We start from the raw sequence: 12008 nt of genomic DNA on the forward strand, positions 1-12008 counted from the left end.
GGGACTGTGAGAAGCAGGGCTGGGAAGCATGTGGATTTAGAAACAGAGAGGTTGATGTGAATTTGGTGAAATACAGGACTGAGTGTGTACAGGACTTGGTGTGAATCTTTTCCAGGCATTTTTTCAGTTTTGCTAATTTCTAGGGAAATAAAACCATTGAGAATGGTTACTGCCATTTTCAGAAAATGCGCCACCCTTCTGGGTCCTTCCTCACCTGCTTCATCTGGCGTTGTGAGTTCTGGCCATCAGGCTGTTCCCTGTGCTTTAATCTTCTGCTGTTGTCACCAAGAGTAGAATTCTGAGTCCTGGAAACAGTGGAGGGTGTTCTGTGCTGTTCTCAACGCTTGGGGCTTGGACACCTGGTTAGTCACTCTGTGGCCTATTGCCGTTACATGGTTGTATAGTCAGACCTAAGGATGCCACCTGCTTGCAGTGAGGGGGGCTGTGCTGGACGCTGGCCTGCAGGGAGCAGGGAAGGTCACCTTTGCCTCTGAAGGTCACCTTCGCCTCCTAGGTCTGCCTCTGGTCACTTTCAGGTCACAGGAGGCTACGATGGCAGATCATGTGTACTTATTCTTTTGGAATCCAAAAATGTGGGCACTACCCTCACTCTGATGCAGTTCTTATCAATCACAACAGCCCAGCAGACCCTGCTGTAGTCAACAATGAGTTCAGAAGGGATACCACATGGAAATACTCGGTTGACAGGTTCATGGTCTTAGAAGTGATCCTTAGTCATGCCTACTGTTTGCTTGTCAGCCTGGCCAAACATTTGTGAAACAAGATACTACAACTCAATCTCAGGTTCCACTTACCTTGTGAATGTTTGTACTGAAGAATCAGTTCATTGGAAGATGCCCAGAAGGCTCTTAGGTTTGGGAAACTCAGTTTTCAGTTTGAAAGCCCACTGGTGTAGATGGGCAGTGCTTTCCTTCTGCTGCTGTTAACGGGCAGCCCCAGCTCGGAAGGCTTGATACCAGAGTTGCACACACACATGTGTAGATTGAGAGATTCCAGACCTTTCTCAATGCTACTGTGGGGAGATTTGTTGTACTTGTGGCCACAGGTTTCCTCGAGGTGCAGATTAAGGGCTGGGCTTTGTGGTCCTGGGTGTTAAACAGTCTGTGTTCAGCAGAGTGTGTGTGATGCCTTGGTTTTGGGTGCTGCTACGTGAAACTAATTATCTTCCTGTGATGTCCACTCCCTGCTCCCCACCCAGGAAGGGTGCCTGTGGCCTTCAGACGGCTCTGAACCTCGGCCCACCTCAGAGGTAAGGGATTGGAGACTGGCGAGGTGTGGGTGGCAGGAAATGAACAAAATTGGTGGAAGGGTTGAATGTGTCAGCACAAAGACTAGGATGTGTGCTAATAACCTGGTTTAAGAGGTGGGGGAGGAACTTCCCTGGTGGTCCAGTGGTATTAAGACTTCACCTTCCAATGCAAGGGGTTCAGTCCCTGGCCAGGGAGCTAGGATCCCACATACCTGGAGGCCAATATAACCAAAACATAAAAGTGTTGTAACAGATTCAATAAAGACTTAGTATGATCGGGAAGGGGCTTTCTAGGTGGTGCAGTGGTAAAGAATCTGCCTGCCAATGCAGGTTCGTTCTCTGGGTGGGGAAGATCCCCTAGAGTAGGAAATGCCAACCCACTCCAGTATTCCTCCCTGAAAAATTCCATGGACAGAGGATCCTGGTGGACCACAGTCCATGAGGTTGCAAAGAGTTGGACACGACTGAGCATGCACACACATACAATTGGGAAAATAAGTTTTTTGCTTTTAAGTTAAAAATATGGTATGAGAGAAGTTGATGGATGAATATATATCTTTATATATGTATGTCTTTCCTCTAGAAGAAAGTTGAATGGTGAATAAGTTATGTTAAATAAAATGTCTGGATTCTTTTGGGGGAAAAAAATCTATAATCATCTTTACTTTGGAATATAAAACATTTTTCATGTTGTTTGCTAAAAATTACAGGAAATTTTATCCAAAATAACTGGATAAGTCTAGAAGCCAGAAAGAAAAAGTCACTTGTTTCATATTTTAAAGTAACTGATAGGGCAACAGGTTCCTATAAATAAGTCATAAGTTGTCCCAGCCTTGTATCTGCTCCAAGTACAGGCCCGTGAAGTTGCAACTTGCAATTACAAAGGAAATTCTGTCCCTTTCCCCACTCCTCTGAATCACAGGTCTAAGAGCTGGAAGGGGCTTGAGAAAGCAGAGGGGCTGTCCTTACTTTCTATAAAAAAGAGCATGTCATGTGGGGGGCTGGCCTGGGGGTGGGGGCTCCTGTATTCTTCTTAACCCAGTGGGAAATGTACACATAGCACATACAATAACTCCATTAAACCTACATTTTCAGGTAACTGCAATTATCCGTTGCTGAACCATCCTGGGTTTGGCAAGGTGAGTGATGTAAGTCATTAGGAATGAGAAAACTTTTTTTCCTGGAATAGTCTTTACTTGTTTTTTTGGTGGGGGAAGTTGTCAGATGGGTGAGAACAGACCAGGCGTGAATTTCCCTGCGGCCGTCACGTCCGTGGTCATCACTGTGCTGAGAACATCTCGCAGCCGTTCCTCTCTTCCCTGCAGACCATGTATGCCCCGCGGTGCAGGGATGGGGTGACTGCCCCACCTTTTCTCCAGAGGGATCGGTTCAGCCGCTTCCAGCCCACCTACCCCTACGTGCAGCACGAGATTGACCTTCCCCCCACCATCTCCCTGTCGGACGGGGAGGAGCCGCCTCCTTACCAGGGGCCCTGCACCCTGCAGCTCCGGGACCCTGAACAGCAGATGGAACTCAACCGAGAGTCGGTGCGGGCACCGCCCAACCGAACTGTATTTGACAGCGACTTGATAGGCGTATCCGTGTACAGTGGGGGCCCATGCCCACCCAGCAGCAATTCAGGCATCAGTGCCAGCACCTGCAGTAGTACTGGGAGGATGGCGGGGCCGCCCCCGGCCTACAGTGAGGCGATGGGCCACTACCCGGCCGCCACTCCCTCCCACCCCCAGCACAGCAGCGCACACAGGGGGAGCAGACTGCTGCTCCAGCGGGAAGGCCCTGGAGCACGGAGCTGCCCGACCAGGGCACGGACAGGAAGCCCAGGGAGTGCGTCTGACCTGTGAGCACACCTGATGTGAGAAAAGAAATGGGGGCGTCGCAGCACAGCAGAACTCAGTAAAACAGAACAGTTCTTTTCAGGGGAACCACACGCAGAAAGGAATAGCGTAAACCTCCAGTCTGGCCACAACAGTATTCACCTGCGGCAGAGACGGGACAGGGCTGGTTTTGGCGAAGTGTGGGCATGAGAACACAAAAGGGTGCTTTGAAGACACCATGAAATAAAACCCACGAGGTATTTGACTTTAATGTGAAAGCAGAGGCCAGAATGCCTGTTTTACAATTAACCGAATACAGAGGAAAATGTTATACATTATGGGGAAGATTCGCTAGTTTGCTTTCCCCCCGAACTGTGGAACTTTTGTTTTAAAAAAATATGATTTGAAGTTTCTGCTTTGTGTGCCAAGGTATAAAGTGAAGTCAGATGAATGCAAGGAGTTAAATCTGTGTTGTGATGCTGTGTTTTTAAAAATTGCACTATCTTCATTGTTTAACATGAGGAAGCTTTATGTGAAGTCCTGTATGTTGTTTTCTCACCTATGCATCATTAGGCCCCATAATAATGTTCCCCCCATAATTGTGCAGGAAAGGGTGTTTGGGGAGGTAGCCTAACATACTGCTAACTTACACTTGTGAAGAGAGTCATCACAGGGCATGCATCACCAAGGCACCTGCAGACTGGATGGAGCAGAGGAAACTCCCACATCCCTGGTGGGTTGAGTCCCTCCAGCCTCAGGCTGTGTGTTTTACGCCTTCATTCACACATCACACAGTGCTGCCCTAGTGCTCCAGCAGGGCACTTTCTGCAGTAATTGATTTTTTTTTCACTGTAGCATGAAATATACTCAGATAATATACTATTTTATGCAATAAATTGTTTAAAATGCAAGGTGGTTATTTTTATACTGTTGAAATATGTGATTTCAGTGTTTCCTGTGGTCTGTTTTTCCCTGGATAGTTGAGTTCAGGCCTGGATGGCTGATCAGTGAGACTCAGCAGTGGCTCCGATGTGCTTGCTGCCCTTGTGTTGCCCGACACTGGCTGGGGGTTCTGTGTGTGTAGAAACTCCTGAGTTGAGGAAGGGAACCAGCCCCATATGGGAACCAGCGCCTGGGAGAGACGCAGGGCTCAGAACCAGCCATGCTGCTGGGCCACTCAGCCTCTCCTGGAGAGCAGAGCTGGGCAGGGAGTGACTCAGAGCCTTGGGTGAAAATGAAAAGCACAACCTGCAGCTAAACTCGGCCAGAAGACTTCAATCTTGTAACGTCCATTCTCCCCTAACAGTAACTTCCTTCTGCAGAGTATCTGCCTTTCCTTCACCCAGGTGGGGGCTTCTGTGCAGTCCCTACCTGGTCTTGCAGGGTCTCTGACCTGCAGGTCCAAGTGTCCACTCAGTTCTTAGTGTTGTCGTCTTGGGTGTGGTTGTCTGGTGAGGTGCCCTTGTGCTGCTGGCAGAGCACTGTCAACCTCAGGTCCTGTCTGCTGCCCTTTCTGAGGCCCTTCTTGGCCGGTAAGTCCCGGGTTTTGTCTGGAGGATTGGAATCTTCATCCATTTCACAGTGACATCCACACAAGTAGTTGGTCTACCTTAGGAGAAAATGGTCAGCGGTTGTCACTCATGCTTCAGATCCTGTTGGGCAGTGTGCCTCCTGAGGGCCACAGTGGGAGCCCTAGGACAGGCAGAGCTCCGGGGGACCTGACCAGAGGACCCCTTCATCCCCCAACGAGGTCAGACGGCCTTGACCACGAGCCTATGGTTGCTTGATGGAGGCTTCACCTTGAGTTGGTGGTGAATATGGGGAAGTGCCTGTCCTCATCTGCGGCAGATTCAGTCAGGCATCCTCCCAGGTGCAGGACGAGGTTGGCTGATGGTGTCGTCATTCCAAACTTCGCCAGCACTTTTGGGAGAGTGGGTGAGCCCAGTCTATGGTTCTAGCCCACAATGGTGAGTTATGCTCCGAAAGTGGTAAATTTCTGCAAGTACCTGAACATCTGGCCTCTGTCCATGGTACTGGCAAAACAATAATTCAAATAACTTTAATTGTCCTTTAAAACAGAGGTTGCTCCCTTTCAGCCACCCTATTAGATAACTGCCTCTAATGTAAATAGTTAAAGATGTCCGCATCTCTAACTATTCAAAGCATGACTTGGATGGTCTCTGAGGCTGGGCCTCTGTAATGAATTAGTTTAAAAGCTGAGGTCCTAAATTCAATTAGGTCAGTCTCCCTTCCATACAGGGATAAGGTGATTTAGGTCTCTACTCTCTCGAAAGTTGTGTGGCCTGGCATGGAAAGGAGACATGGCTCTGAAGCTGCAGCCTAGTCAGTGGCATCCAGGTTAGATGCCAGAGTCAGGTGACCAGGGAGCAGTGGGTGGAAGCTGGGCTCCACAGTCTCACCAACACCCTGGGTGTGAGCCTTGAGCAGGCCCACCTACAGGAAGATTCATGCATCTGTTGACTTTTTCAGGAAGCCTGTTGTTCCTCACTGAGGTTGTCCTTTCCTACAAAAGAGATTTTGCTAAACAAGCCACGCATTTAGAGTTCTTCTGTGACCAAAATTCAGTGTTTAAAAAGCTTGACAGCCCTACTCTCTGTCCTCCACACCACAAATACACTTGGATACACAGCCCAATCAGCACAGGGAAACATGCAAAACACAGGCAGGTTTGTCCTGAGAATGACACTTAAATCCACTAACTGCAGCTGGGAGAGGAGGACAGGGGCTAGTAGGAAGGGGCCAGCAGGAAACTGCAGGCCTTTCACCCCAGCACAGGGATCTGTGCTTAGATAAGCATGTCTCTAACTTCGAGTTACTGCTCTTTACGTGTATTTTGTCATCTTAAGAAGGGCTCAAAGGCCAGCACTTTGCAGAAGTGCTCAGACCTGGCAGAATCCATTCCAGTCTCTGCCTTCCTCAGAGCCAGAGGCTGCATCCTGACAGGTAGTCCCGGGCCTTACATCCGCCTGCTCTCTGGAGGGGGTGTCCCTGCAGACACTGGCTGGGGCCATATGCCCCTCCAAAGCAGCTTCCATCCGCTGCTGGCCACATGGCTTATGTGTGGGTCAGCCTGGCTGAGACATGGCAGCTGGGGGCTGCTCCCCAAGCATTGTGTTTGTGGTGCTGAGGCTGCTGCTTGAGGTCTGCTGTTTCCAATGACAACACGTTGGTGTACCCTGCATTTTTCTTAAAATTTCCAAAGCTCAGCAGTGTCTATGAGGAAAAAACTGGGAAGGATACTGGTGCTGGGTGTGTGGCCTCGCAGTGACAGACACCTGCTCCCCACTTCTTGGTGGAAGACCAGGGACCAGGCTCCCCCTTTGCATGGTCGCCTTGGTTACCATGGCTTTGGTGAAGTGGAGATGCACTGGCAAGTCCCCCCAGTGTGAGGACACTGTGTCTAAAGGGGCCCAACAAAGGCAGATGAAACACCTACTCTCACCCCAACCATGAAAGGGTCCTAGCGGCTCACCTGCCTTGTGTGGATTCCCTAGAAATCAGGATCTCAGCTTAGGTTATTTTACTCCCCAAGTGCTGCATCTTGGGTCTGTATTCACAGCCAGGGTTAGACGGTCATTTGCTGCTACTGCCTTCAGGTTGGCTCAGGAAGGGAGGCCTTGTGAGCGGTGCTGTCCTCAGTGTGCACGGTGCTGGGTGAGAACTGTCCAGAGATGCAGGTGATGAGGATCCACATCCTTCCACAGAGCTCAGAGTGCAGCAGTTTCAGAGTGACTGAAGTGCCACATGTTCTAACTTCAGCTGACGAGGTCATGCCTCACTCGTGGCGGTGCTTTCAGTGTCTGTCACATATTCATTTTGTAAGGTGCTGTATATATAACTTGACTAGATTATGCACATATCCTACCCAATGGGGGGAACAAAAATGGTACTGCAATATAATGTATTGGAACCAGATTTAACAGAAATGGCATAGAATTTGTGAATGCCTATGTGTTTTGTCCTCTTTTGTAAGGAAATCTGAGTGAATGCATACAGATAAAGTCTATGTCATTTATTTTCTTATTAAATATCAATATTATAACACAAGGGAAATAAGTGTGAACAAGCAAGCGCAGCCTATATACAGCAATCAGAGTTGCATCTTTGCTGTGAAAACACTTTTTAAGAAATAAGTTTTTAAAATTCTGTAGCCTTCTGGGGCCACCAGATGCTTATTTTTAATCCCTTCAAGTTCAGCTGGACCAGTATTAGAGTCAGGAAAAATGCTGGTTTTTTCAACTTGCTTTATGAAAACATATTCTATCTTACGTTGTAGAATGAAGAGGGCAGACCCAGTGAAGAATGCACTTTTCATTAAAACTGTAAAACTTTGCAGAACTTAGGTCAGAGTGAGCACAGTGGCCTGCAGCAAGGATTGTGCAGTCTAGATGCATTTATGACCATCTGTCTCTCTGTGCCTTTCTGACAAATGGAAGCTGTGAACCATTGAATGAGCAGTAGTGTTTGGAGAAAAATAACTCTGAACAAACCAGTCCACTTGAGAAGACCCCATTCTCAGAAAAATGTCTGTTACGGGTTATAATGAACAGACTGGCAGTCAGCTAGCCGAGTGAAGGCTTAATCCCTTCCCTTTGATATATCCTGGTGAAAACTACCCCAGAACCAAACTAGGCTTTGCCATTGACCAGGGATCACGCCATTCCCCGACAAAGCATCTACTTCCAGCTCTCGCGATTCTGATAGTGACCTTTGTGTTTATCTTCAAATATTCTAATAGTCAAAAAAGAAAGAAGTGACAACATTCACTAAAACCACTGATGAAACAAACTCTGGGTGTGGGCCTCCTTCCAAGTTCTGTCCATGGAGGTCATTGGTGAAATACTGCCCAGCTGATCCATACTTCCAGTTTATTCTGTCATCAGAGGATGTTAATTCTAGTTAATTGTTTTTTATTTGTTCTGCAGTATGTGTTCTGATTTGAAAATCACGACAGAATTACTCTCATCCACAAAATAAGTACTGCAAGTGCCTCTGCAGCTCTTGATGCTAACAGACCAGAGGTCAGTCCTCCAGCTGTGCTTTTCAGGGGCCACAAGATGATTAGGGTCTGTGTTTTGCACTCAGAGCCCCTGCTGTCTGCTCTCTGCTAGCAGCAGGGTCCTGGTGGCTCAAGTCAAGGGTGGAGGCTCCTCCCTGTCAGAACCCCTCCCCTGCACAGGACGCTGAGCAGGTTGTTGTCTGAAGCACTAAAGCTGGTACACAGCATGGCTGCCTTTCTACAGGACTAATAGAGGCTTAAACTTTACTGTTACTGATGCAGGTTCATTTTAATGTGCTTGCCTCCTGTATTACTATTCTTCATTTCATAGCTTTCAAAAATCACATTTTCTGATATAAAAGCTATTTTTAAATATGCGTAATACTATTAATAGCATTTAGTTCACTTTCACTAGGCTGCTTTATAATGACACATACAGCTGTATCTGAACTTTTCAATAGTCATTAGGTTCAGTATCACAGGTTCACATGACCTATGATAATCCAAAGTCATGGTCTTTTTTTAAACCGCCATTTGTGCTTACTGTTCAATGTAATTCCCAGTTATACACAGAGAAGGATTTCCAGCTGTTTTGTACCTGCCTGTCTGAGTGATGATACAGTTCCTAGACCCAAGGTCTGTAATCGCAATCCTTAAAGGACGATGATGCTCTAGTGCTGTGTATTATGAAATCAGCCCTTCCTGACTGTTTTTAATGCTGTGGTTGAACTGCAGCTTAAAATCATTAAAAATAATCAGTGATACATGTGTCTCTTGTTTTTTTTTTTTTTTAACAAAAAATCTTTTCACAATATATATTGGCTGGGGGTGGTGGGGACTGTAAGTACTTAAAAAATCGTCTCAGAAATGTTTCTGATGCTTATTTGGTTCTTATTCTGACTTTTCAGAAATCGCTATATTCTGCTATAAACAACACTGGTAGATCACATCATACAGTTCTGGTTTCTACACAGGACATTCAGGGATTGTCACCTGACAGGTGTCACTTCAGGCTTCTGGACGCTGTCACAAACTGGAGTCAACTCAGAAGAAAACGTGAATGAAACTAATAGGAACTGTTCAGCAGGTGCCCTCAGAGGCTGAGGTCGTTTGTATCAGTTTTCAGTTTGTGATGGTGGAGCAAAAGGAATTCAAGATTCCTTCACTGAGAGATGAGCTCCAAATAAGTACATAGATTCACAGATTACATGATTGAGAATGTACAAAACCTCATACAGTCCACCAAAAGTGAAGTGTAAATGTTAGTTGTTCAGTCGTGTCCAACTTTTTCCAATACGTGGACTGTGGCCCACCAGACTCCTCTGTCCATAGACTTCTCCAAGCAAGAATACTGAAATGCGTATAACTGAGTTTAGCTTGATTGCAGGAAAAAAATTAATATAAAAAATTAATGTATTTTTGCATTTCTATACATTAGTAAATGAACTTTGGAAACTGAAATCTTAAAGTACCATTTAAATAAATGCCTGGGCCTAAAACTCTAGTTATAAACCCATTTTTGTTTTGGTCACACCACGTGGGTCGCAGGATCTTCGTTTCCTGAGCAGGGCTTAAAACGGCCACGGCAGTGAAAGCACGGAGTCTTAATCACTAGACTGCCAAGGAGCTCCTATAACACTCATTTCAGATTCTGAATTATTTTTTAGATTATTTTGGAAAGGGGATTAGAAAACTGTAAGGAGGAAATTAGCTGTAAGAAAAGGATTTCTTTCTCTTAAAATAGCAGTCACTGACAAACCACATTATGCTATTGAATACATTTTATAATTTCTTACTCAGCAGTTAAGAAAATTTAAAGACTTTTCCCCAAACTTATATCCCTCAGTCAAGTAAGACCAGTATATAAACTTTCCTCACAGTTGGGCTTGATTCTTACTGGACTGGGTTCAGTAAACCCATTTCTATGTGTGGTTGCCTGGGTCTAAGGTCCGGGTGCAGGGAGGTTACCTTGAGCTGCTCCGGGGGTGGCAGGAGACAGTCAGTGTGGGTCCCTGGTGTCCATTTAGGCAGCAGGGCTCTGTGTAGCCCTGAGGAACAAGAGGCTGTGCTGGAGGGCAGCAGGCGGGACTGCTGATCTCCATCGTCAGGGGCCTGTGGGACCTTTCCTGCAGCCCTGGCTGGCTATGCATTGCAAGACCCTGAAGATGACAGAAGCCCCAGGCCTAAAGCAGACAAGAGGCTGGGAAGCTGCTGGGGTCCAGGAGCTGTCTGTCGGGCTGGAGCTGAAGCACTGGAGGCCAAGGAACCCCACGTGGGTTCTCCAAAGCCCAGGTACTGCTTGCTGCCCGGCCAGGGACAGAAATGCCAAGGTCTGGACCTGCCATTTTCCACTTGGGCTACACTCGGCACAAGATGTGACAGAGCCCAACACCTCCCTCCTTGGTGGGGAATGGGCTCCTTCCCCGCCCTCGCCCCCACATGTGGGAGCTCCCACTGCACTTTGGGGGCAGCACTGGACCCCAGACCCACCCCCACTCCCCAGTCTCTGGCTTTCTTGGACTGACTTCTGTGCATTGGATCGTTTGTGAAACAGCAGAGCTGCCAACTGCTAAGCAAATGGACTAGCAATTCAGGCAGCCCTCTCACTGAACCTTTGGGAGACATCTTTGAAAAAGAACCTTCAGCGATCCACTCACAGTGGCCTTGGAACAGATACTTTATCACTGAAATGAGACAGCCAATAGCTCCATATCTTACTGGAGCATAAAGGACTACAGTAACATCTTCTGTCCGTAAATAAATAGAAGGTAGATTCTAAAACAAACTAAAGACTGTATTTGAAGGCATAGTCATTATTTTCACTAGTGGCAGGAAGGTGACCTTAATACATGTACTCTTTTCCCTTTGTTGGGAGCTGCAAACAGCACCCTGCTACATGCAGAATGTTGATTCAGTAAAAAAAAAAAAAAAAAAAAAAACTGTTTTGATACTTTAAAAGGTTGTTTCACTATTTTCCTTGAATGGTCTCTCTCTCTTTTTAACCTAATCTGTTTTTCATTTCAATTGTTAATTTTTTGAGCACTTTTTTCCATTTTGTAGATGTTAAGTCTCAGCTATGACTCCCTCTTTACCTTGTTAGCAATCCTATTTAAAAACAGATGCACACACCAGACACAGCAAGTTTAAGGCTTATTGTAAATGAAATGGGTCGTGATACTTACCACACATACACACTCTGGATAATTTAACTCAGTGCCCACTATGTGCTACTGGCCTGCTACAAACACTCCACATAGACACTCCAGGGGTCCCCCTTTAGGCTCTCTGTAGCTTTCCTTAAGGACTAGGTTGGCAAGATGAGAGCAGCAGTGTTTGACAAGATCAAGTATTCCTGATACCAAATATGATAAAAGAACTTCTTACACCTTCAGAGAACATTTTACTAGAGAATTTCAAAGCATTCCCCAGTGTCTCACTTTCTGCAATTGAATAAACACAACAGAGTTATGAGACTGGATGGCAGCAGATCTCCACTGGACTGAACCAAAGGTGGAAATGCAGCTTCTTAGACCCACGATTTATCCTCATTGGAAAACATGCCCTATGCAACGTGAAAAGTAAAAAAAAAGTTTCATTTAACACATGATTTTAAACCAGGCAGTCTCAGTGACTAAAAATAAACAAGAAATTTGTTAATATCTATCTCAGCATTTAACATTCAGAAGATGTGAATTATTTAATAAGTTAAAACAGGTTCACTGTGTCTGGATTTGAAAAAGGGCTGTCAATTTGGAATCACACATTTGATCTGCATTAGCAGATAAACCATCCTGCCTGATGAACCCTGCATATGGCAGAGTGAGTTCTGCCCCTTCATACTCTGCCCTCCCCCACCAAGAAGAGTCACCACAGCATATCCAAC

General features: G+C 46.3%; 1 protein-coding gene across 18 annotated transcripts in view; it reads left to right on the forward strand.

Annotated features, from left to right (window-relative positions):
* LDLRAD4 (low density lipoprotein receptor class A domain containing 4) overlaps positions 1-3886 on the forward strand; it is a 170084-nt gene extending 166198 nt beyond the window's left edge. For 17 of the 18 annotated variants that reach the window (XM_070361769.1, XM_070361775.1, XM_070361772.1 and 14 more), the window contains 2 exons: positions 1220-1270; positions 2596-3886. In XM_070361769.1, the coding sequence (XP_070217870.1) occupies positions 1220-1270; positions 2596-3132 (588 nt within the window). In that variant the 3' untranslated portion in view covers positions 3133-3886. The remainder of the gene's footprint in view (positions 1-1219; positions 1271-2595) is intronic. The other variant, XM_070361767.1, reaches the window with a different exon arrangement.
* The last annotated feature ends 8122 nt before the right edge of the window (positions 3887-12008 follow it).

The sequence above is a fragment of the Bos mutus genome, chromosome 24, assembly GCF_027580195.1.
Source record: "Bos mutus isolate GX-2022 chromosome 24, NWIPB_WYAK_1.1, whole genome shotgun sequence".
Classification (NCBI taxonomy): Eukaryota; Metazoa; Chordata; class Mammalia; order Artiodactyla; family Bovidae; genus Bos; species Bos mutus.